The following is a 25599-nucleotide window of genomic DNA, read 5'->3' on the forward strand; positions in this document are numbered from 1 at the left end:
GTCAGGAACCTCGTCCATAGTTCTAGGCACTCTGTCTATCAGATCTAATCCCTTGAATCTATTTGTCACTTCCGCTGTATAATCGAAAGGGATTTGATTTAGGTCAGACCTTAATGGCATAGTGGTTTTCCCTACTTTCTTCAATTTAAATCTGAATTTTGCAATAAGGAGTTCATGATCTGAGCCACAGTCAGCTCCCAGTCTTGTTTTTGCTGACTGTATAGAGCTTCTCCATCTTCGACTACAAAGAATATAATCAATCTGAATTTGGTACTGACCATCTGGTGATGTCCATGTATAGAGTCATCTCTTGTGTTGTTGGAAGAGGGTGTTTGCTATGACCAGCACATTTTCTTGGCAAAACTCTGTTAGCCTTTGCCCTACTTCATTTTGTACTCCAAGGCCAAATTTGCCTGTTACCTTAGGTATCTCTTGACTTTGTACTTTTGTATCCAGTCCCCTATGATGAAAAGGACATCTTTTTTTGTTGTTGTAATTTCTAGAAAATCATGTAGGGGTTCTGGAAGACCTTCAGCTTCTTCAGCATTAGTGGTTGGGGCATAGACCTGGATTACTGTGATATTGAATGGTTTGCCTTGGAAATGAACAGAGATCGTTCTCTGTCATTTTTGAGACTGCACCAAAGTACTGCATTTAGGACTCTTGTTGAATATGAGGGCTACTCCATTTCTTCTAATGGATTCTTGCCCACAGTAGTAGGTATAATGGTCATCTGAATTAGATTCTCCCATTCTGGTCCATTTTAGTTCACTGATACCTAAAATGTCGATGTTCACTGTTGTCATCTCCTGTTTGACCACTTCCAATTTACACTGATTCATGGACCCAGCATTCCAGGTTCCTATGCAATATTGTTCTTTATAGCATCACACTTTACTTTCACCATCAGACACATCCACAACTGGGTGTTGTTTCTGCTTTGGCTCAGCCTCTTCATTCTTTCTGGGGCTGTTTGTCTGCTCTTTTCCAGTAGTATATTGGGCACCTACTGACCTGGGGAATTCATCTTTCAGTGACCTATCTTTTTGCCTTTTCATACTGTTCATGGGGTTCTCAAGGCAAGAATGCTGTAGTGGTTTGCCATTCCCTTCTCCAGTGGCTCCAGTTTTATCATGTGTGTGTATCTATCTATCTATCTATATATATAATATATATATGTAAACTATATATATCCATAATAGGGTGATACTACTTGGGTTTGAAATCCCATGTCTGCACCTTGTTGGCTCTGGGCAGGTTACTTGATCTGCCAGTGCTTAAGTTTCTTTATCTATAAAATAAGAATAGTGATACCCACCCATTAGCTTGTTCTACATATAAAACATGCTCCATATCCATCTGTTTGTATCCACCCCACTTGTGACCTCCCTAGAATTTGCCACATGAGCTCTTGCCCAGTCTCCTTCCCCTTTTTACTCCTGCTCCCACATTCATTCTGTACACTTCAGCCAGAGTGGTCTTTTTATAATAGTAAAGCCTTTAGTGACTTCTCGTTATCCAGGCTAGAATCCAGACTCCTTCTCAGGCCCTATTTGGTCACTGCTTGCTTCTTTAGTCTCAGCCAGACTGTGTGTTCTCTTGAGTATGTGGCTCCCGCAACACTAGTCCACTTTTGCTACTTAGCATGTGTCAAGTTTGTTCCTAATTCTAACTAGAATTCCTAATTCTCCTAGGTCTTCCTAATGCCTCAGATGCTCTTTCCCTCGACTTTTCCCGGGCTGACTCTCTTAATATTCAGTTTCTCAGCTCCAGTGACATCTCCAGAGAGTCCTTTTCTGAACATCCTGTGTGAAACAGGCCCTCATTCTGTAACTAATTAACCCATTTTGTTGACTTCAAAAAGTACTTACCCTACCTGAAATGTTTTTCAGAGGTGCTAGTAAGACGAGACTTTGTTTACTTGTTAAGTGTTTCTTGCCATCGTTGGGATAAAAAAACAAAATTAGTCTCTTCTTGAAACTCACAGTCTGATAGGGAGACAGTCAGGCTAGTGAGGGAAGTATATGTTTCGGAAAAATATAGCATGCATAGGCGTGCTGCAGAAGCTAACATTGAAGTGCCTGCCTGCATTGTCAGGGGTGGTCTCTAGAGTGCTTGGACCAGGTGAGCAGCCCTTGAAAGATGATTGTGACATGCAAATAAAATTTAAGTGGCCATGTTCATTCATCGTGTGTCTTGATCCTACTATAATTTTGCCATTCCTGGGATATTTAATGAGCTCTAGGCATTATGCCAAGTGACAGGGATATAGCAGTGAACCAAGAAGGAGGAAGGTGGAGGAGAGGCTTGCTCTCAGGAAGCTTGTATTATGTGGAGGGAGAATAAATATGTATACCTTGTATTACACAGTGTGAGAGGTGCTTTCAAGGAAATAATCATGTTGAAATAGAAGCTGACTTACAAGTAGTCAGGGAGAGGTACTGTGCGGTTGTGTTTTTTGAGCCGAATCCTGAAGAACAAAAATGAACCAGGCAAGGCAAGCTGGAGAAGGACTGTTAACTGGTGGAGGCACACTGTAAAGAGCTTGAGGTGGAAATCGGTTCAGAACAAAGAGGAGGCTGGTGTGGCTGGCACAGAATAAGAGCGGTAAGAACGGAAAGAGAAGCAGGGGCCAGATCATACCATACAGGTCATCAGGAGCTCCAGTTCCAAGAGCCAGGAGTTTGTAGGGTAAGGGATAAACGTTGGATATCCGTCCAAGAGCAGTGGAAACCCATCACAGGATTTTAACCAGGGGAGTGATACAATCTGATTTATGTTTTGAGTGCATGTGTATGTGTGTGTGTGTGTGTGTGTTTTGATTTTGTGTTTTGGTCCGTACCATGCAGCTTATGGGATCTTAGTTCCCCTGGGATCTCAATTCCCTGATCAGGGATTGAACCTGAGCCACAGCAGTGAAAATACCAAATTCTAACCTTTGGACCTCTAGGAAACTCCCTGATTTATGTTTTAAAAACTAGATGCACTGAAGAAGGGAAGTTGGGGATGCAGGAAATGAAGTAGAGGCTGTTACAGTGGCAAGAAATGGTAGCTGTGTAGATGAAGTAAAGTGGAAGAATTTAGGTATATTTTAGACTCAGTATTGACAGTACCTGTGATAAAATATCTCTTGGTATTAGGCAAAGATGGAGGGCGAGTCCTTGGAGTTTTGACTTAGCTCCTGGGAAGATTGTGATGTGATGGCCTAAGGTGGGAAATACTGGAAAGAAACTAGTGTTCTAGCGTGGCAATTGAGAGCCATGTGTTGGTCAGTAAAATCAGGCTAATCAAGTTGGCACTTGGATATATGAGTTTGGAGGTCAATTGAGTGGTCAAGGCTAGAGATAGAAATTTGGAAATCATCAGGGCATAATTGCTGTTTGAAGCCGTGGGGCTTGATATGATTATGGAGACAGTGAAGTTTGAAAATTAAAAGGGGCCTGGAACAAAGCCCTGGGATGTTCCAGCAGTTAGAGGTTGGGAAGGGAATGATAGGGAGGCTGAGAAAAATAACTAGAGAAATAAGAGGTGGACCACAAGATTGTGTTAAGATGGAAGCCAAGAAAAAGGGTTTGGATAATGGTTTATACATATTACCTCATTTAGTTCTCACAGCAACTTGTGCAGAGTATTTTCGAAAACCAAGGTTAACACTCAAGAAAACTCAGTTTCTCAGTCTGTTGAAGGATGGGATAAGGGAGGGGAGGGAGACTCAAGAGAGGGAGCATCACTACTAACAAAGCGAATGGAGGTGATGGAATTGCCCTGGGCTATTTCAAATCCTAAAAGATGATGCTGTTAAAGTGCTGCACTCAATGTGCCAGCAAATTTGGAAAACTCAGCAGTGGCCACAGGACTGGAAAAAGTCAGTTTTCATTCCAGGCCCAAAGAAGGGGAATGCTAAAGAATGTTCAAACTACAGCACAGTTGCACTCATCTCACACGATAGCAAAGTCATGCTCAAAATTATCCAAGATAGACTTTAACAGTACGTGAACTGAAAAATGCCAGATGTTCAAGCTAGATTTAAAAAAGGCAGATGAACCAGAGATCAAATTGCCAACATCCACTGGATCATAGAGAAAGCAAGAGAATTCCAGAAAAACATCTACTTCTGCTTTATTGATTATGCCAAAGCCTTTACTGTGGAAAATTCTTCAAGAGATGGAAATACCAGACCACCTTACCTGCCTCCTGAGAAATCTGTATGCAGGTCAAGAAGCAAAATTAGAACTGGACATAGAACAATGGACTGGTTCCAAATTGGGAAAGGAGTACTTCAAGGCTGTATATTGTCACCTTGCTCTTTTAACTTATATGCAGAGTACATCATGCGAAATGCCAGGCTGGAGGAAGCACAAGCCAGAATCAAGATTGCCGGGAGAAATATCAATAACCTGAGATACGCAGATGGCACCACCCTTATGGCAGAAAGTGAAGAGAACTAAAGAGCCTTTTGATGAAAGTGAAAGAGGAGAGTGAAAAAGTTGGCTTAAAACTCAGCATTCAAAAAAATAAGATCATGTGATCCTGTCCATCACTTCATGGCAAATACATGGGGAAACAATGGAAACAGTGACAGACTTTATTTTGGGGGGCTCCACAATCACTACAGATGGTGACTGCAGCCATGAAACTAAAACACTCTTGCTCCTTGGAAAAAAAGCTATGACAGATCTAGCCAGCATATTAAAAAGCAGAGACATTACTTTACCGACAAAGATCTGTCTAGTCAAAGCTATGGTTTTTCCAGTAGTCATGTATGGATGTGAGAGTTGGAGTATAAAGAAAGCTGAACGTTAAAGAATTGATGCTTTTGAGCTGTGGTGTTGGAGAAGACTCTTGAGAGTCCCTTGGACTGCAAGGAGAGCCAACCAGTCCATTCTAAAGGAAATCAGTCCTGAATATTCATTGGAAGGACTGATCCTGAAGCTAAAACTTCATTACATTTTCTCACGTGATGGGAAGTACTGACTCATTGGAAAAGACCTTGACGCTGGAAAAGATTGAAGGCAGGAGGAGAAGGGGACAACAGAGGATGAGATGGTTGGATGGCATTACCAACTCGGTGGACACGAGTTTGAGCAAGCTCCAGGAGTTGGTGATGGACAGGGAAGCCTTGTGTGCTATAGTCCGTGGGATCGCAGAGTCAGACATAACTGAGTGACTGAAGTGGGGTAGACTCAACAGACTCACTCATATATGTGTAATTGTGACTGATTTGCATTGTTATATGACAGTAACCAACACATATCTTTAAGTAATTTTCTACCAATTAAAAAGAAAAAAAAGGAAAACTCAGCTGGTAAACCCAGGCTCTTAACCACTGTTGGTGTTTCCCAAAACAGAAAAGTTAGTCCCAGGTTGCCAAGAAGATGAGATGAACACAGTGAGATCTTTATTGGATTTTGCTATCCAGATATTGTTAATCTTGCTCAGAGCCAACAGTAGGATAGATAAAAGCCAGATTGAGTGGGTTGAATAATAAATAGGAGGTGATGACAGGAGACAAATTCTAGGTAACTTGGAGAACTTCTCTTGTATGGAGGAGCTATGAAATGGGGTGAAAGCTCAGTGGGACTCTGGGTTAAGAGAAGTTTGTTTGTCTTTAATTCTTTTAGTTGGGAGGAGCCAGAGCCTATTAGTGTGCTTGCAGAATAGTCGAGGAGTAAAGGGGATGATCGCTGAAGAATTGATGCTTTTGAACTGTGGTGCTGGTGAAGACTCTTGAGAGTCCCTTGGACTGCAAGGAGATCCAACCAGTCCATTCTAAAGGAGATCAATCCTGGGTGTTCATTGGAAGGACTGATGCTAAAGCTGATACTCCAATACTTTGGCCACCTCATGCGATGAGTTGACTCACTGGAAAAGACTCTGATGCTGGGAAAGGTTGGAGGCGGGAGGAGAAGGGGACAACAGAGAATGAGATGGCTGGATGGCATCACCGACTCTATGGACATGAGTTTGAGTGAACTCTGGGAGTTGGTGATGGACAGGGAGGCCTGGCGTGCTGTGATTCATGGGGTCGCAGAGAGTCGGACACGACTGAGCGACTGAACTGAACTGAAAGGGGATGAATGATGGAAGAAGGAATGGTTAACTGAAGATGTGGCACCTTTGAAAAAGTAACTGAAATGGGATCCAGGGCAAAGTGGAGAGGCCCAGGGAACCTTCAGTTAAACAGAACCAGAAACTTTAAAGTGGTTTAGAAAAGGCTCTTTGATTTCAAGGAAAAATATACACACTAGCTAAGTAGAAAGTGGCTTATTTGAAGATATACGCTAGGTAAGCTCTTGGACATCCAAAGTTAGGAAATAAAGTGAAGCTGGCCTTGGTGTGGAAGCCTATCTAGAAAATCATTAACTAGGTTACCTTGTTTTGTCTCTTGTAGTATGCCATGGTCTTTCCTTCCTTTCTGAGTATATATGGTACATTCCCTTGCTTCTCTGCTTACTCATGGCTTTTCTCTTTGCTATAACCTCTGCTCTTATGTGGCATTGCTGACTAACTCTAGCCCCTTGGTCCTTTCACTTCCAGTGCCTATCATCCAGTTGATCAGGTTTCTCAGAGTGCTAGCTTAGTTCATTCCAATTTTTAAATGGGGCATAGTTCACTCCGTTTTTGGCCCATCAGCTCTGGCCAGTGGGAGGAGGATGGAAGTCACCTTGTAGGTACATAGGGCTGTCCCTCCCAGACTCTCTGAGTAAGGGGTGTAGTTGGAAGGACAATGCCTGGCATGTTTACTACAAGTAGAAACTTTTAATTCAAAGTTTGGTCACAGGTAATATGCTCAGATCTTTTAGTATAAGTAGGTTGTATAAGCAGCAGCGCAGTTTGGGCTTACTTAATTTAGAACTCAGATTTAATTTAAAATTAAATTTTATAAAGTTTATACTTAAAAAGGATTAGAAACTTTAAGATGATAAACTTATCAGAAATTAAAGCGTACATTTCCAATGAATAGTTAATCAGGTAAGACTATTGCAAAAGTAGTAATATTTAAATTTCAAGAGTAATATATGCTAACTGGAAAATTTAGAAATAAAGGTATAATGCATAAAAAAGAAATAACCATAATCCCATTGCTGAGAAATATAAAGTGATATAGATTAATATTTTTTACATCATAACATATTTATATTACAGGAAATAAGGTATGCGGAGCGAAGTTATGTATCAAAACCCACTTTGAATGTAAGTATAAATTTAAATGTGCTTTAAAGGAAATGTAGTCAGTTTAAAAACTGCATATTCTTACTGCGTGTATAGGTGAATGTCAACTTGATAGTTAATTACTGAAACATTAAGTCAAACTCCCTTATTACCATAAAATTTTTTAGATCTAGTGCCCTGCATAATTTCTGCTTCTTCCCCAATCACTGTCTACTGTAAACAGCCTTCTCTAAAATTAGGCAGTGTTCTTCCTTTACTCTTGGGACCCCTAGTAGATTGTCCTGGTACATTGCAGAGGCCACGTGGAACATACTAGAAGAAAGATGCTGAATGAGCTGGAGATTAGACAAGAAGAACCATTACTTGTTCACCTAATGCTTTCTGAGGGGTCCTCTCTTTGTTTCATAAGGGTTCCTAAAAAGACTTAGCAATAGCCTCCAACCAGAATGTAGGAAATGGTCCTCTTATTATCTATGAGAAATTAAGTATGTATGTATGTTTTTAAGAGAAAGTAGAAAGCAGGTGTAAGGAGAGAATTGTAAAAATAGTATTTTGCAGTGTTTAAGAGAGCTTTTATCTATTGTTTCTTCAATTTTATGTTGTTTATTAATAGTTTAAGAAATTATGGCTGTGAGACTTTCCTGGTGGTTCCATGGTTAAGAATCCACCTGCCAATGCAGGGGACAAGGGTTCGATCCCTGGTCTGGGAAGATTCCACATGCCATGGGGCAACTAAGCCCACGTGCCAGAACTACTGAAGCTCGCATGCACTAAAGTGCATGTTCTGCAACGAGAGAAGCCACCACAGTGGGAAACCCAGCACAGCAACTCGAGGGTATCCTCCATTCACCACAATTAGAGAAAGCCTGTGTGCAGCAGCAGAGACCCAGTGCAGCCAAATAACAAATAAAATAAAAAGAAATTATGGCTCTGACTGTGTCCCAGTTAAGCAGTATTGCCCCCACTATCATATAGGTTCTTAATTCCTAGCCTAGAATTTCCTTTCAGTAAGGAAGCCCATTAATTAGGATTGTTTATTACGCAGTTAACAAGGGTAAAGTATTCATTTCTTAAATTTTGACTAAGGAATAGAATTGAAACTTAAACTTATGGTCTATGCCTGTTTTAGTACTGGTTTGTCTTAGTCTTCTGTTATGTTTTAAGTCATAAAGTACTAGCATTATACTGGTTTTAGTGCTGTTCAAATACTGAGATTATGCTCATCTTTGATGAGTAATTAGCCACTCATAAAAAGTCTGTTTCTTGAATAATACATCTATGAATCATGTTTATTTATGAAAGATGATTTTGATAAAATATTTAGATGTAATAATTTTTACCCTCTTCTGTCTTGCCAGGAAGTGGTCATAGTAAGTGCTACAAGAACACCAATTGGATCCTTTCTAGGCAGTCTTTCCTCTCTGCCAGCCACTAAACTTGGTTCCATTGCAATTCAGGGAGCCATTGAAAAGGCAGGTCAGTAGTTGCTTTACTTTTTGTGTTGAGGAGATAGTGATTCATTGGAGCAAATGTTTGTTTTGCACTTACTTTATACGTAGCACTTAGAAATGGATTAATGAATGCATTTTTGAATTCTCTTGAAAAGAAGTCCTGGGACTATAGTATTAGTAATAAAACTCAAAACCGACAACCCATTCCTGCTGTATAATGTCATGTACTTTACTAGGTAATTACTAATTATTGAGTTGAATAAAATATGGAAATATTTCTTGATTTTTTTTAAAAAAAGGGATTCCAAAAGAAGAAGTGAAAGAAGCATACATGGGCAATGTTCTACAAGGAGGTGAAGGACAGGCCCCGACTAGGCAAGCAGTACTGGGTGCAGGTACTAGGAATACTTTTTTGCTTTTATACTTGAATGTTTGACATGGTGAAATGCAGGTCATTTCAGCTTAAAAAGACTATAAACGCATAATAGACTTATATTCACCAAAGAAATGTTTCGGATTACAGTTTAACATGCTCTGTTTTGTTACAGTTGTATTTGAAAAGAATCTGTTTTTCAAAAGTATGATTTATATTGGTTTTAGGCTTACCTATTTCTACTCCATGTACCACTGTAAACAAAGTTTGTGCCTCAGGAATGAAAGCCATCATGATGGCCTCTCAGAATCTTATGTGTGGACATCAGGTAAGAAATACCTTCTTTTCCACTTTACAATTAAAATAATATGCAGTGCTAAGAAAACACTAAAAACCTAAACAAATTCATACTTTGGAAATGAAGTTCTTTCTCGTAAGTACAGTTGCTGTGTTGTTTCGGACACTGAGGAGTATTTGGATTTGCCGATTCCATTTGAAGTAGAGGTTAGAATGGTAGCTGAAGTGTCTTGTATTAAAAGTAGTTTCCAGCTAGGATGTTCTAGTGCCCCTTTTACTTAGAGGTTCTGGGGGATTTAAGACATCATAAATGTTGTATTTGTTAGATTGAGAAGGACTTTCATTATAAATGAGAATAAGGTGCTGACCCTGGGGATCAAATCATTGATTGAGCCCAGAATTGATGACTGATTTGTAGTGCCTCACGTCCAGGTTTGGCTGTAAAATTACGCGGCTTTCTATTGGACTTGATGATTCTGATTTTGTTTGAGACTGGGCAAGAGACAGGCTGCTCAGCAAAAAATGTGTTGCATTAGGAGACTAGACCTGGACTTGTAGAACTAAGAATTGATCAGATCCAAGCCCTTTTTCTGTTGAAGAAAGAGGTTGAGATGATTGCAAACATAGTTCAGTTCAGTCACTCAGTTGTGTCCGACTCTTTGTGACCCCGTGAATCACAGCACTCCAGGCCTCCCTGTCCATCACCAACTCCCAGAGTTCACTCAGACTCATGTCCATCGAGTCGGTGATGCCATCCAGCCATCTCATTCTCTGTCGTCCCCTTCTCCTCCTGCCCCCAATCCCTCCCAGCATCAGAGTCTTTTCCAGTGAGTCAACTTTTCGCATGAGGTGGCCAAAGTATTGCAGTTTCAGCTTTAGCTTCAGTCCTTCCAATGAGCACCCAGGACTGATCTCCTTTAGAATGGACTGGTTGGATCTCCTTGCAGTCCAAGGGACTCTCAAGAGTCTTCTCCAACACCACAGTTCAAAAGCATCAATTCTTTGGCGCTCAGCTTTCTTCACAGTCCAACTCTCTCATCCATACATGACCACTGGAAAAAACCATAGCTTTGACTAGATGGACCTTTATTGGCAAAGTAATGTCTCTGCTTTTTAATATGCTCTCCAGGTTGGTCATAACTTTCTTTCCAAGGAGTAAGCATCTTTTAATTTCATGGCTGCAGTCAGCATCCACAGTGATTTTGGAGCGCAAAAAAATAAAGTCTGACACTGTTTCCATTGTTTCTCCATCTATTTCCCATGAAGTGATGGGACCAGATGCCATGATCTTAGTTTTCTGAATGTTGAGCTTCAAGCCAACTTTTTCACTCTCCTCTTTCACTTCCATCAAGAGACTTTTTAGTTGCTCTTCACTTTCTGCCATAAAGGTGGTGTCATCTGCATATCTGAGGTTATTGATATTTCTCCCGGCAATCTTGATTCCAGCTGGTGCATCCTCCAGCCCAGCGTTTCTCATGATGTACTCTGCATGTAGGTTAAATAAGCAGGGTGACAATATACAGCCTTGACATACTCCTTTTCGTATTTGGAACCAGTCTGTTGTTCCATGTCCCTTTCTAACTGTTGCTTCCTGACCTGCATATAGGTTTCTTAAGAGGCAGGTCAGGTGGTCTGGTATTCCCATCTCTTTCAGAATGTTCCACAGTTTATTGTGATCCACACAATCAAAGGCTTTGGCATAGTCAAAGCAGAAATAGATGTTTTTCTGGAACTCTCTTGCTTTTTTGATGATCCAGCAGATGTTGGCAGTTTGATCTCTGGTTCCCCTGCCTTTTCTAAAACCAGCTTGAACATCTGAAAGTTCACGGTTCACGTATTGCTGAAGCCTGGCTTGGAGAATTTTGAGCATGACTTTACTAGTGTGTGAGATGAGTGCAATTTTGCGGTAGTTTGAGCATTCTTTGGCATTGCCTTTCTTTGGGATTGGAATGAAGACTGATCTTTTCCAGTCCTGTGGTCACTGCTGCGTTTTCCAAATTTGCTGGCATATTGAGTGCACCACTTTCACAGCATCATCTTTCAAGATTTGAAATAGCTCAACTGGAATTCCATCACCTCCACTAGTGTTGTTTGTAGTGATGCTTTCTAAGGCCCACTTGACTTCACCTTCCAAGATGTCTGGCTCTAGGTGAGTGATCACACCATCGTGAGTATCCTGGTCATGAAGATCTTTTTTGTACAGTTCTTCTGTGTATTCTTGCCACCTCTCCTTAATATCTTCTGCTTCTGTTAGGTCCATTCCATTTCTGTCCTTTATTGAGCCCATCTTTGCATGAAATATTCCCTTGGTATCTCTGATTTTCTTGAAGAGATCTCTTGTTTTTCCTATTCTGTTGTTTTCCTCTATTTCTTTGCACTGATCGCTGAGGAAGGCTTTCTTATCTCTTCTTGCTGTTCTTTGGAACTTTCCATTCAGATGCTTATATCTTTCCTTTTTCCTTTGCTTTTCACTTCTCTTCTTTTCACAGCTATTTGTAAGGCCTCCCCAGACCTTTTATGCATTTTTGCTTTTATGCATTTTGCTTTTATGCATTTCTTTTCCATGGGGATACTCTTGGTCCCTGTCTCCTGTACAATGTCACGAACCTCCGTTACAGGGCTTAAATTAGAAAACAGGTGTCCCTATCCCTGTGTAGTGCATTCTGGCCTACCAGGCATAATACACCAATATAAAAACCAGTTGTGAGGTGTTTGCATATTATTTCTTATATATATATAAGAATCACAGTTTTGCACCCTTGCTGTTACTTGTTCCTTGCTTTGTTTCCAGTTGTAAGGCAGGGCAAAGAGGGGGAAAAAAAAGAGTGATACCTGATACATATGCTAAAACCTGAAGCGGTATAGAAATTTCATGTCAATATATGGCAAAACCAATACAATAATGTAAAGTAGTTAGCCTCCAATTAAAATAAATAAATTTTTTTTAAAAAGAAATATCTTTCTTCTTACCCTGCTTTAAGTGTCTAATTTATTCATCACTTTCTTGTATATTCTGCCACCTAAGAGCAGAGAAACTTGGGGCAAGTTGCTTAAATTCTGTGCCTCATGTATGTCTTGGAGATCTTTCTGTATCCGCACCTGAGATAGTATTCTACTGAACTGAACAAGTGTAATGTATTCTGGGGGTCCTTACTGAATGGATATCTAGGTTGTCTCCAGTTCTTCTCTATTTTAAATAATGCTCCAGAGAGTACCCCATGCATGCATCTTTGTGTCCTTATAAATACTTAAATCAACTCTTAATTCACTATACTGAGCATTATAATGTAGTGGTTAAGAACAGAAAGTCTGGAGTCAGACTAATTTGAGATCCTAGCGTTGCCTGTCATTAACTGAGGAACTACGTATGGACATTCACTGGAGACAGAAAAAACGTTAAATGAATAAAATGTTAAAAAAATCTTATCATGTGTAGGTCTTTCTTTTGGAAAAAGTCCTAACAGGAGAATTTCAGAGTCACAGATTTAAAAATTTGTATATTTTCAAATACTTTCCATAAAAAAATTATACCAGTTATATATTTTCCAAAGGTTGTGAGAGCTTGTTTGCTTATACATGAGGTAACACTAACATCAGGTATTACCAAACCAAACCCTAGTCAGACCAGTGGGTGAAAATGGTCATGAGATTGTTAGGTGTTTGAAAACTGAATGACAAGGATAATTTTGTCTCAGTTGATTCTTTTGTGGTTCTGCAGTACTCTTGCCTGGAAAATCCCATGGACCGAGGAGCCTGGAAGGCTGCAGTCCATGGGGTCACTGAGGGTCGGACACGACTGAGCGACTTCACTTTCACTTTTCACTTTCATATATTGGAGAAGGAAATGGCAACCCACTCCAGTGTTCTTGCCTGGGGAATCCCAGGGATGGGGGAGCTTGCTGGGCTGCCATCTATGGTGTCGCACAGAGTCGGACACGACTGAAGCAACTTAGCAGTGGCAGCAGCAAATGCTTTTAGTTAATATTCTTTGATTCATATCTGTATTTTTAAAATTATCTGACTTAGAGGAATATTAGGAATTGCCTTATCTTGAATATTATCTAATGATCAATTTTATTTAATACTGTAGAACTGATAATTATTTCTGTCACTTATTTTCATCATCCCCAGGAAATACTCAGTATTTCATAACAGAATAAAACTTATATGAGAACTATTTGAGACTCTCCGTATTTCAAAATAGGCAGAATATTTAAGTTTCTTTGGTACGGAATTTCTGTTTGTCTTTATTCCTGATTAAAGATTGTGAGAATATAACGTTAGTTCTAATTTTATGTTTACATTAATCTTTTATATTAAGCTTTGTTTCAAATTAGCCTTTATAATGCAAATGAATTTTCTCTTGTTGATCTGTAATTACAGGTTAGTTGATTAATATTTACTATGAGTTTGAGTCTACTCCGGGAGTTGGTGATGGACAGGGAGGCCTGGCGTGCTGTGATTCATGGGGTCGTGGAGAGTCGGACACGACTGAGCGACTGAACTGAACTGAACTGAACAGAAACTTCTACTATATATGCCAGGCAGTAATTACATAAAAATAGATATGACAAAGTTTCTGGCCTCAGAGGAGCCAGAAAGCCTCACTAGTTTAGTGAAAAGGTTTGACATATAAACATAGCTACAATACTGTGTAATATTATTAACAAAAGGAATACACAGTAATTGGGGAACACAAAAGAAGGAAGGGAGACTGTTTCAAAAATGGATAGGAGGGAAAAAATGGGATTGAAGTAGGTAGTCAGGGAAAGTGGCTGACAACTGATTTGTTGGGTTGAAGGGGCTGTGTCTTGATTAGTTTTAAAGGAAATGACAGTGTTTTACTTGTTGGTGAATAGGTCAGAAGTGCAGAGGGATGTGAATTAGCATGGTATCTTTGAAGACCTTGATTTTTTTTTTTCCCCTTCTTGGCCTTATGGCATGTGAGATCTTAGTTCCACAACCAGGGATTAAGCCCATTCTCCCTACCGTGGAAGTGCAGAGTCTTAACTGCTGGACCACCAGGGAAGTCTGTTTGAAGACTTTTAAACAATTCTGAATGCCCTCCACTCGTGTAGGTCCAGGCATGAGACTGGAAAGGGAGTGAAAAGTCAGATTGTAAAGAGTCTTATATACTATGCTGGGGAGTCCTTTACGGAGTGGAATGACCAGACTTAGACTAGCCAGGATGACTCAGATGAGTGTAGATGACACTTGGATGGAAGGAAAGGCTTTCTGTCAGATGACGAAGTTAATAAGTTATTATAGCTATTTGGAAAGAGTTGAGAAGGAGGATCACAATCAAGGAAGTAGGATTATTTCTGAGAACTGAGATTATATTTTTGGCAGTGTCAGTGAAATGAAGGATTTAGAAGAATTTCAGAAGATGGTTTTACATTAAAGATTCCTATTGCTGTCTGATTCTGATCTTAATTATCATTACACATTTCAGACCATTTCCTTTTACCAGCTTCAAGAGGGTGCTTCTTATATTGACTGTATAGCGATGTTTCATAACACTCGTGTAGAATCCTTGTTGCTGTGTAAAGGGTATAATGGATTTACAACTACAGTTGACCCGTGAATGTAGATTTGAAGTCCACTTAATGCACAATTTTTTTTTCCAATAAATACGTACTACAATTGAGTCTGTGGATCTAGAACCATGGATAGGAAGGGCCATCTGTGAATTTGCACCCAGATTATCAAGTGTGGGGGGTTGATGTTCCTAACTATGGTGTTCAAAAGTCGTTGGCACCATTTGAATTGACACTGGGTTTCTATGTGTTGCTGAGCAGGATGTGATGGTGGCAGGTGGGATGGAGAGCATGTCCAATGTCCCCTATGTAATGGAGAGAGGAACAACACCGTATGGTGGGGTCAAGCTTGAAGATTTGATTGTGAAAGATGGACTAACTGATGTCTACAATAAAATTCATATGGTAATTATTGCTTTTTAATGGAGAAATGCCATCTATACATAATACTGCTTGATTAAAAATATGTATTTTTTTTTTCAGCAACTGAAGGATATAAATGTTGATTTAGCCATTCATTTTAGGAAAATGTTTTTCAGTGCTCATTGTATCAGCTTGGCTCAATTTTTGAATAAATTGCCCCACACTGACATAGTGCATTTTCTGACTTCTAATAATGGATACCATAACTGTTTAATTATTTGTCCTCAAAATAGCAACTTCTGGGCTAATTCAAGTAGCTGAGATGTGAGTGTGAGAGTTACTGAGTACAGAAAGAAGTCTATTTTAAGAACTAAATTTAACTGCTAACCACTGTTTATGTCATAAAAAGCTAATATTTTATAAGTTTTGCAGAGTTACTTAGATTTTTTTAAAATTCTAACTTTTATCAGGGGAACTGTGCTGAAAATACTGCAAAGAAGCTGAACATTGCACGAGAGGAACAGGATGCTTATGCTCTTAATTCCTATACCAGAAGTAAAGCAGCATGGGAAGCTGGAAGATTTGGAAATGAAGTTGTTCCTGTCACAATTACAGTGAAAGGTTGAAGGATTATGTTCCAAAATAGATTTTAATTTTTATTAGACTTTACATGTTGCTAAACTTTTTATGTTCAAGTTTTAAATTGGTACTTTTTAAATTTCAACTGAAGACCCTGACACTGCTGCTAATGGTTAGTAAAGGGAAATGTTGCTAGTTCAGAAATAAGTAAACCCAATTTAATATCTGATTCCAACCCAATTGCAAATTCCACTATGCATATTTTTTTTTGAGAAATTTATTTATTAGAACTCTTTCTAATATAACCGATAGACTGTTGAACACATTAAGTAAAAAGGGGGTATTTACTAGAAGGCTAGTTTGGGGTTTGTCCCAGAACTGAAAGATGTATGGCAGCAACCAGTCAGCGCCGGGAACTTCAGGGATTAAGAGAATGGGCAGCACCGTCAGGAGATGCTGCCTTGGCTTCTCAGTGCTGCTTTTGTGCTCTCAGCTTCCTCCACTGCTGCCTCCATCTCCAGAGTCCATCTGTAGGGCTCTCAGGCACAGAGGAAAGATACCTTCTCACCAGCTGCAGCAGAATAAATCCACAGTAAAGACTCATTAACTTGGTTTAGGTTACATTTCCATTCTAGAAATAATTACTATGATGAGAATGATGGAATACCCAAACTTAACCGAACTTACCCAGCCTGTGTCTACATTGGACATCTACCCATGGGGTTAGAAGAATGTCTGTGATATAGAATGAGCTCAAGAGAGAAGACAGTGGGATGTGGCTGAATAGATTTAAATTGCATCAAGCTACTTAATAAACTCTTCTTTAAGACACTAACAAATCTCAGATGGTAGATTCTTGAGTGGAATTTACTTGGGATGGCATAAGGTATGTGGGCACACAAAGGGAAGCAGAGACTATCAGGCACCTTTTGCACCATTTCTTACTGATCAAGTAATTATTGTCTTTACTGCAAAGATTACTTAAAAGATTTTTGTTTTAGGTAAACCAGATGTAGTGGTGAAGGAAGATGAAGAATATAAACGTGTTGATTTTAGCAAAATTCCAAAGCTGAAGACAGTTTTCCAAAGAGAAAATGGTTAGTATTAAGAAATGAAGCATATGAAAAAAAAAGAGTCAGTATACCGTATCTAGTTGTAGAACTGCCTAAGGATTTTTAAAAAGTAATTCTAGAAAACATCTCGATGTTATTTAACATTTTCAGTGTATCAGGCTCAAATGAAATTAACAAAACATATATTTATCCAAAGTATATTTAAAAGTATTTAATAATTAATACTTTGTTTTTGTGTATGTGTGTTTGAAGTTTTTTAAAGTTATTTTTTATAGGAGTATAGTTGACTTACAATGTCATAGTAGTTTCTGCTGTACAACAAAGTGAATCAGTTTAAATATATATATATTCATTTTTAGATTCTATTCCCATTTAAGTCATTACAGAGTATTAAGTAGAGTTTCCTGTGCTATACAGCAGGTTCTTATTATCTATTTTATATACAGTTAATACTTTTAATGTTGAATATATGTAGCCTCTGGAACAGATTGTAGAATGACTATATAATTCAGTTTTTCATGTGCATTTCATCTTGAAAGTTTTTTGTGATATGAAAGTCAAGCTTACATGTTATGTTAAATATCTGTAAGCCTCTGGAGGAGTAAGCTGATAGCTCTTTTTTACTGTTGTATCTCTATTCCTTAATAAATAAATGTTGAATGTTTATCTAAATGGGGTCCCAGAGTTCTAAATCCTTTGAGGAGAAAAGGTCACTTCTGCTTTTAAAATTGGCTGTATATAGCTGTGATAATAATCTGAAATAACTTTTTTCCCCTTTTCTGACTGAATTTCTCAATGCGAGCTATAGGAGTGGATCCGTCTTTTTTTTTTTTTTAATATTGTAAGGAATTTTCTTACAAGTGTATATTATAAGGAATTTTCTGGCAGTACAGTAGTTAGGACTCTGTGCTTCCACTGCTAGGGACATGGGTTCAATCGCTGGTCAGGAACTAAGATCCCACAAGTCTCACGGCTTGGCAAAAAAAAAAAATTATATTGCCAAAGTGTATTTTTATAATTTTGGCAGCAGTCTATAGTAGTATCTTCATTGGTATTTATAAGGAGGCAGGTTAATTGACATATAATTTGTTACCATAAAATTCCCCTGTTTAAAATGTATAGCTTAGTGATTTTTAGTTTTCATTTAACTTCAAGTGATTGTAGAGAAGAAGAAATATCTGATTTTGACACTGATTTGCAAAATGTATGAGTGTCTGCTCTGTTGTGGATAAGGGAAGATGCAGAGTTAGGAAAAACATGAAGTGGTTCTTATCTTTGATGAATTATAAACCAGAATCTAACCAGTGCCATTATGCATGCATTTCGAGCTAACTTTGAATAAACACAAAAGACTAACATAAAAAGACATACGTACCTTCACTGTATAATACACTTACACGTTTAGTTATGTATGTGTTTCCTGAGGGCAGGACTTTTCTCCATCCATATCTTCATGCATCTAGCAACCCAGGCAGTATTCTGCAGGAATTTGTTAAATTGACCCAAGTGAACTCAGTGTGGATGTCACGCTTATTGATACTTTCAGGTACAGTAACAGCTGCCAATGCCAGCACACTCAATGATGGAGCAGCGGCTGTGGTTCTGATGACTGCAGATGCAGCTAAGAGACTTAATGTTAAACCACTGGCAAGAATAGCAGGTAGAAAATGTTCTGAACTTGTTTATTCCTAAACCCCTGTAAACTCTTCTTGATATTGAGATTCTTTCTCAGTAATACATAGAAATTGGCGATTTTTATCTGTAAGTCTTACTTTGTGACATAATTTAGTACACATTTTAATTGAGATAGAATCTCCTTTAATATTTTTGTTATGATTTGATTTATATAAGAGAAAGTTTTCAAAAATCTTTTGCTTCTGGATGATGTGTGGGAGAGTACAGGTACATGTTTTCCTCTGGCATTGTCAGGTAGAATGAAAAGAATATGAACTTAGGAGTATGAAAAATGTAATAGTACTGGCATTTATTATTAACTGTGTGGTCTCAGCATTTCCTCAGTCTCTTTAAGCATATTTGTAGCAGTAAAGTCTGCCTTGCCTTCTTCATAAGGAGTTAAACAGATACTGTTTTGTTTAGATCGTGGTATTTTAACCTCAGCAAAACAAATAAATGTGTTGTAGGGCTTGTTCTATTCATTATAGGATTTTTAACAGCATCTAGTGGCAGCATCTTCTGCCCACTAGATACCATAATAAGTGGCATTCTATCTATTGCCAGAACCAAAAATATCTCTAGATAATGCCAGTGTCCCGGGAGGCAATTTCCTCTTAACTCCCTATGTGTGAAAATCAAAGGCTTAGATGATCAGTATAATTTTATAAAGCACAGAATCTTAGAAAAGGCACAAACACATTTAAATATTACAAAGGTTAGGAAACTTGAATATTTGCATATTATATAAGTTGTTAGATATAGCTTTGGGTACTTGTAAAAAAGATTTTAATGACCTATTTTTTTTTTTTATGTAAAGCATTTGCTGATGCTGCTGTAGAACCTATTGATTTTCCAATTGCACCTGCATATGCTGTTCCTAAGGTGAGAACAAAATAACAGATCATATCTCATTCTGCCAGTTTCTGGTTTTGCTTATACCAAGGTTGCATGTTTTAGATTTTAAATGTCATTCATCTGCCAAAGCATAGCAATAGCTTAGTTTCAAATCTCACATCTCCTGAAAACAATGAAAGCAACAACAAAAGTAAAACAGCAACCCACAAACTGTATCTTCAGTGGAGCAGATAAAAACTGTATAATTGAATTCCTTGTACTGAATGCACACACCAAGAATGGTAACCACAAAGTGGGAAGTTGGTATGGCAGAGAAAGGGGAATGCTGAGAGTCCAGGGTTCTAGAATTCAAAGCAGATATTCATTATTTAGAAGGAGCAGTCTTCTAAGAGGGGAACTGCTGGTAGCTGGTGTTAGAGTAAAACTAAAGATGTCAAAAACTCTACTCCAAATTGTCAGTTTGAGTTTTTGTGGAAAGTTACTAAGGGGTCACATGAAAAGACAGAGTGTTGTATTGGTTTAGGGGTTAAGGGATTTCAGAAGACTGCAGCAATATTCCTTTTCAGAAGTAGAAGGCCACACCCTGAGACAGAACAGGGAGTGATGATGCTCTGTGCAGAGGTGGCAGATCTCAGAAAACAACATTATACAGCTTCTGAAAGTGAACGCATCACACTGGAAAGGAGGGGTAATAAAGATTTCTCAGCTAGATTCTGAGAATGAGAAAAGTGGCTACACTTAGGTACGTGTTTTATCTCGTGATGTTGGAACTAGGGGAAGGTGTTTGAGCTGCAGCTTAGAAAACTACCTGAGCCTGCTGTTAGAAGAAAGCAAGGAGGAGGGAAAGTTTCATGTTAATTTTTTTGTTGCTCAGAACAAAAAAGTTCTAAAGATAAAGGGCTCTAGCAATACTTTATAAAGATAAAAGCATAAAGATAACATCTCCAATAGCTGAGGAACTATCAGAACAAGAAATCATAAGATTTTAAATAAACCATTCACAATGAAGACACGATAGCTCTGAATAACTGTGCCCCAAGTAACCCCATGGCACCTTTTATAAAGCAGAAACTTGAGGGGATGCAATGAAAAATTATTAGAGATTAAGGTCACTCTTTGACAGATTAGGGCTTCACAGGTGGTGCAGTGGTAAAGAATCCTCCTGCCAGTTCAGGAGACATAAGAGTCATAGGTTTGATCCCTGGGGTGGGAAGATCCCCTGGAATAGGAAATGGCAATACACTCCAGTATTCCTGCCTGGAGAATCCCATGGACAGAAGAGCCTGGTGGGCTACAGTTCATGGGGTCGCAGAGTTGGACACGACTGAGTGACTGAGCATGCACACACACAAAACACACCTCTTTCTTTGACAGATAAAGAGTCCAGAACTAAGGAACACGTAATCAGTAAAGTAGATCTTAAGAGTATATACCAAGTATGTACCCCCAAATAAAGAGTATGTGTTCTTTTCCATGGAATGTTCAAGAAAATCAAGTTTTCTCTCTTCAAAATAGAAATATGATAATGCAAACAAAGATGAGAAATTAGGGAATTTCATGGTGATCCAGTGGTTAGGATTCCACACTTCTACTGCTGGGAGCCGGGGAGACACAAAACAAAAAGTGCAGAATTTTGAGAAAATAAAGGAGTGCGTCAAGGCTTTATATTGTCACCTTGCTTATTTAACTTATATGCAGAGTACATCATGAGGAACACTGGGCTGGAAGAAGCACAAGCTGGAATCAAGATTGCCAGGAGAAATATCAATAACCTCAGATATGCAGATGACACTACCCTTATGGCAGAAAGTGAAGAGGAACTCAAAAGCCTCTTGATGAAAGTGAAAGAGGAGAGTGAAAAGGTTGGCTTGAAGCTCAACATTCAGAAAACAAAGATCATGGCATCTGGTCCCATCACTTCATGGGAAATAGATGGAGAAACAGTGGAAATAGTGTCAGACTTTATTTTTTTGGCCTCCAAAATCACTGCAGATGCTGATTGCAGCCATGAAATTAAAAGACGCTTACTCCTTGGAAGGAAAGTTATGACCAACCTTGATAATATATTAAAAAACAGAGACATTACTTTGCCAACCAAGGTCCATCTAGTCAAGGCTATGGTTTTTCCCGTGGTCATGTATGGATGTGAGAGTTAGACTGTGAAGAAAGCTGATCGCTGAAGAATTGATGCTTTTGAACTGTGGTGTTGGAGAAGACTCTTGAGAGTCCCTTGTACAGCAAGGAGATCCAACCAGTCCATTCTAAGGGAGATCAATCCTGGGTGTTCATTGGAAGGACTGATGCTAAAGCTGAAACTCCAATACTTTGGCCACCTCATGCGACGAGTTGACTCACTGGAAAAGACTCTGATGCTGGGAAGGGTTGGGGGCGGGAGGAGAAGGGGACGACCGAGAATGAGATGGCTGGATGGCATCACCAACTCTATGGACATGAGTTTGAGTGAACTCCAGGAGTTGGTGATGGACAGGGAGGCCTGGCGTGCTGTGATTCATGGGGTCGCAGAGAGTCGGACACGACTGAGCGACTGAACTGAACTGAAGTGAACTGAACTAAAAGTGAGTTTTGACTTAATTATCTGAACGTAATGTTTATTTTTTTTTAATTTAGGTTCTTAAAGATGCAGGTTTGAAAAAAGAAGATATTACTATGTGGGAAGTAAATGAAGCCTTTAGTCTGGTCGTACTAGCAAACATTAAAATGCTGGAGATTGATCCCCAAAAAGTGAATATCAACGGAGGAGCTGTTTCTCTTGGACATCCAATTGGGTAAGTAAAATCATAAAGAAAAAGAAAGTTAGGTTAATGGCTATCTTTGTATTTCTCTCTAAATTTAAACTACTTCATGATAACTCCTGTTACTCTTGGTTTACCATTTTTTCTTCCTACCCATCCTTCATAAGGTAAATACCATTTCTGATAGGATCCCCTCTGAACACAGAGCTTTGTCACACCTGTTGCTCCTAAACTAATGTTGTTTTATGCTGAAGAAGATAATTTAAGATTCAAGTCTATGTTTGGGCTTTTGTGGGGCTTCCTGGCTGTCCATTGTTCAAGATTCTGCACTTCCACTGCTGTGGGTAGGGCTCAATCCCTGATTGGGAAACCAAGGTCCCACGTGCTGCTCAGAGTGGCCAAAAAAAAAAAAGCTGTAACCATTCTTGAAACAAATGTCCCAAGTAGTTAAATTCAGCTGTAAGTCATGGCTAATTTGGGTTTTCACACAGTCCATAAACCATTAAAGTACCAAAATGCTTTCTTAATCCTAGGATGTCTGGAGCCAGAATTGTCGTCCATTTGGCTCATGCGTTGAAGCAAGGAGAATATGGTCTTGCCAGTATTTGCAACGGAGGAGGAGGTGCTTCTGCCATGGTGATCCAAAAACTGTAGACGACTTCTGTTTAGAAGTCAACAACCCTATGTAGCTAGAAAGGCCTGCTGTCATCAGGGTGACTTCTGTCAAAATAATCGGATCTGCCTGTATCGGAACAGTTTATTTAAATTTTGATTATTTTCAATTCTTTTTTAAAAATAAGGTAAAAAGATCAAATCCCAAAACCTTTTGAGATTATAGAAGTTTTTTCTTCTTCTTTACATTTTTTATAATGTTGAACAGATTTTTGTTATAAAGCTATACTGTTTGAAATACCATTGTGCATGATTATGTTAGTGACTTACAAGTAGAAGCTTCCATGTTCGAGAATAAATCTTAATTTACATTTCTGAGGATTGTTAATGATGAAGTGTATATTACTACTACTACTACTAAGTCTCTTCAGTCGTGTCCGACTCTGTGCGACCCCATAGACGGCAGCCCACCAGGATCCCATCCCTGGGATTCTGCAGGCAAGAACACTGGAGTGGGTTGCCGTTTCCTTCTCCAGTGCATGAAAGTGAAAAGTGAAAGTGAAGTCGCTCAGTCCTGTCCACTCTTAGTGACCCCATGGACTGCAGCCTACCAGGCTCCTTCGCCCGTGGCATTTTCCAAGCAAGAGTACTGGAGTGGGTTGCCATTGCCTTCTTCAAAGTGTATATTACCTGTCACTAATTTAGATTTAATAGACTCTTCAAAGTGAGAGTAGTTATTCTGTGCAAACTAGGACTGCCTTCTATTATTGGTCAAGAAGCCAAAGACATTGTGTGTAGTGTTGCTAAAAATAAGAGGAACCCATGTGCTCAGGTCTGAAGTGGGTGCAGTTTCTCATAAACTTATCATTCAGAATTTGTTGGGGTTGAGGTTAGGGCTTTTGTTTTCATTACTACAGCAGCACAGAGAGTGGGAAAGAAGGTGGAAACTAAACTGCTCAACTGAATGGATTTATGAAGAGAAGAGATTGTTATATTCAGTATGCTACAATGCCTGTTCTTAAGCAGAAAAAAAATGCAGTGTAAGTATCCTGAGTTGCATCTTATCTAGAAAAAAAAAACAACACATTGTAGCCAGGGTCTATGCACACCAACCTCAGCTGTAGTTCAGAGAAGGGAAAGCTTCTGTCCAAGTTCATGCTGACAATAGTGGGGGATTGAGGGGACAGAAATGTGGTATTACAGATCTCTCATGGCAGGTAATTCACAGTGAATCCTTATCTTTGAAGGAACAAAAGAAAACATATGGAAAAAATTGTTCCTGGGACTATGACAAAGGCTGCTTTCACAAATTTCTGTGTAGTAGTTACAGCTAGCTCCCTTTTGCACATGACTTAGTGACTGAACAACAAGAAAACTTCATTAACAAAATTAACAGAAATGTTAATTAATGTTCTGGGGAAACAATTCTTCAGACATCTAGGTAGAAAAATTGGAAGGCTTACTCCTTGTTTCTATTATATTAACTGTCAGAAGACAAATGAACAATGTTTACATATTTTTAATGGAATAAGAGTGATGAAGATGCCAGAAGGAGTATCAAGGCATGTAGCAGCTTAGAAAATATAGTACTCTGCTGTTGCCTTCAAAAATTTATACCAGCACGTGGAAAGGGTAATCATGAATTTTGGAATATGAAAGTTAAATTTTTAAAACATGATTAAGGACTGACTAGTGAGCAAGTGAAAGTAGGGGTAAAAAACGTAAATATGCTAAATTCAAATGTCAGTGGAATGAAAAAAGGAGTTGCACATTTTAAATTACTGTGGAAGAGAAAAGCTGAAAAACCCAGTAAGTAAGTAAGAGAAGACTGGCATATATCATAAATTATTAGACATCAATGCAGGAAGTGTTAAAATAGGGCAAGAGCTAGGCTGTACAAGGACAATTACTCAAAATGAAGTTATGGAGAAGCTGAAGATGGTCACAGAAGAACTGGCTTTTATGGAGGATGACACGAGAATTTCTCATGCATCTAGGAGCTGATTGGGAACCTCCCTGGAGACTGGGGAAGCCAGCAGATACCATCTCTACCTTCTCACTCAAGCCTACTCAGTACTCACTCAGTTGTGTCCAACTCTTTGTGACCCCCATGGACTGCAGGCTACCAGGTTCTTCTGTTAATGGAATTCTCCAGGCAGTAATACAGGAGTGGGTAGCCATTCCCTGATCCAGGGATTGAACCTGAGTCTCCAGCTGCAGGCAGAGTCTTTACCATCGGAGCCATCAGGAAAGCCCTTTAGCCCACTTGTTGTTCAGTCGCCCAGTCGTGCCCGACTCTTCATGACCCCATGGTCTGCAGCACGCCAGGCCTCCCTGTCCCTCACCATCTCCTGGAGCTTACCCAAGTTCATGTTCTTTGCATTGGTGATGCCGTCCAGCCAGCTCATCCTCTGATGCCCTCTTCTCCTGTCCTGTCTTTCCCAGTGTCAAGGACGTTTCCAATGAGTTGTCTGCCCGCTGCACACTGCTAATATCTCACTAAAAGGAGCTTATACGCATGTCTGCTGCCTCAACTTCTGTAGCTGCCATGGAAGGGAGAGGCCCCTGGATCACCTGGCTCTAATAGCCAGCAGGTTTTATGCTTACAGGTGCCATGGGACTGTAGCAAGGAATCAGTTATTGATGGGTATAGCAGCACTGCCCACACCTCACAAGGATACCTGGGCTCAGTGTAGAGGGAACATGCATAACAGCCCATCACCCTGATTTCTCCTTGGGAGAGCCCTTACTACTTTCCCTGTTGCTGCCTACCAGTACAGCTTTCAATCAGCTTGCATCCAAGTACTAACTGCAGTCTTCCTCTTTAGGATGCTGACAGGTCTTACACACTCTGAACTA

General features: G+C 39.3%; 1 protein-coding gene across 2 annotated transcripts in view; it reads left to right on the forward strand.

The window, feature by feature from the left end:
• ACAT1 (acetyl-CoA acetyltransferase 1) overlaps window positions 1-23111 on the forward strand; it is a 30011-nt gene extending 6900 nt beyond the window's left edge. For both annotated transcript variants that reach the window (XM_055422962.2, XM_088842912.1), the window contains exons 2-12: window positions 7147-7194; window positions 8532-8649; window positions 8924-9019; window positions 9225-9325; window positions 15093-15236; window positions 15665-15815; window positions 16775-16870; window positions 18393-18506; window positions 19338-19402; window positions 22004-22161; window positions 22662-23111. In XM_055422962.2, coding sequence (XP_055278937.1) covers window positions 7147-7194; window positions 8532-8649; window positions 8924-9019; window positions 9225-9325; window positions 15093-15236; window positions 15665-15815; window positions 16775-16870; window positions 18393-18506; window positions 19338-19402; window positions 22004-22161; window positions 22662-22782 — 1212 coding nt within the window. In that variant the 3' untranslated portion in view covers window positions 22783-23111. The remainder of the gene's footprint in view (window positions 1-7146; window positions 7195-8531; window positions 8650-8923; window positions 9020-9224; window positions 9326-15092; window positions 15237-15664; window positions 15816-16774; window positions 16871-18392; window positions 18507-19337; window positions 19403-22003; window positions 22162-22661) is intronic.
• Window positions 23112-25599: the final 2488 nt, after the last annotated feature.

This window comes from Moschus berezovskii, chromosome 14 (genome assembly GCF_049115385.1).
Source record: "Moschus berezovskii isolate FMDL1 chromosome 14, NW_MosBer_1.0, whole genome shotgun sequence".
NCBI classification, from domain to species: Eukaryota; Metazoa; Chordata; class Mammalia; order Artiodactyla; family Moschidae; genus Moschus; species Moschus berezovskii.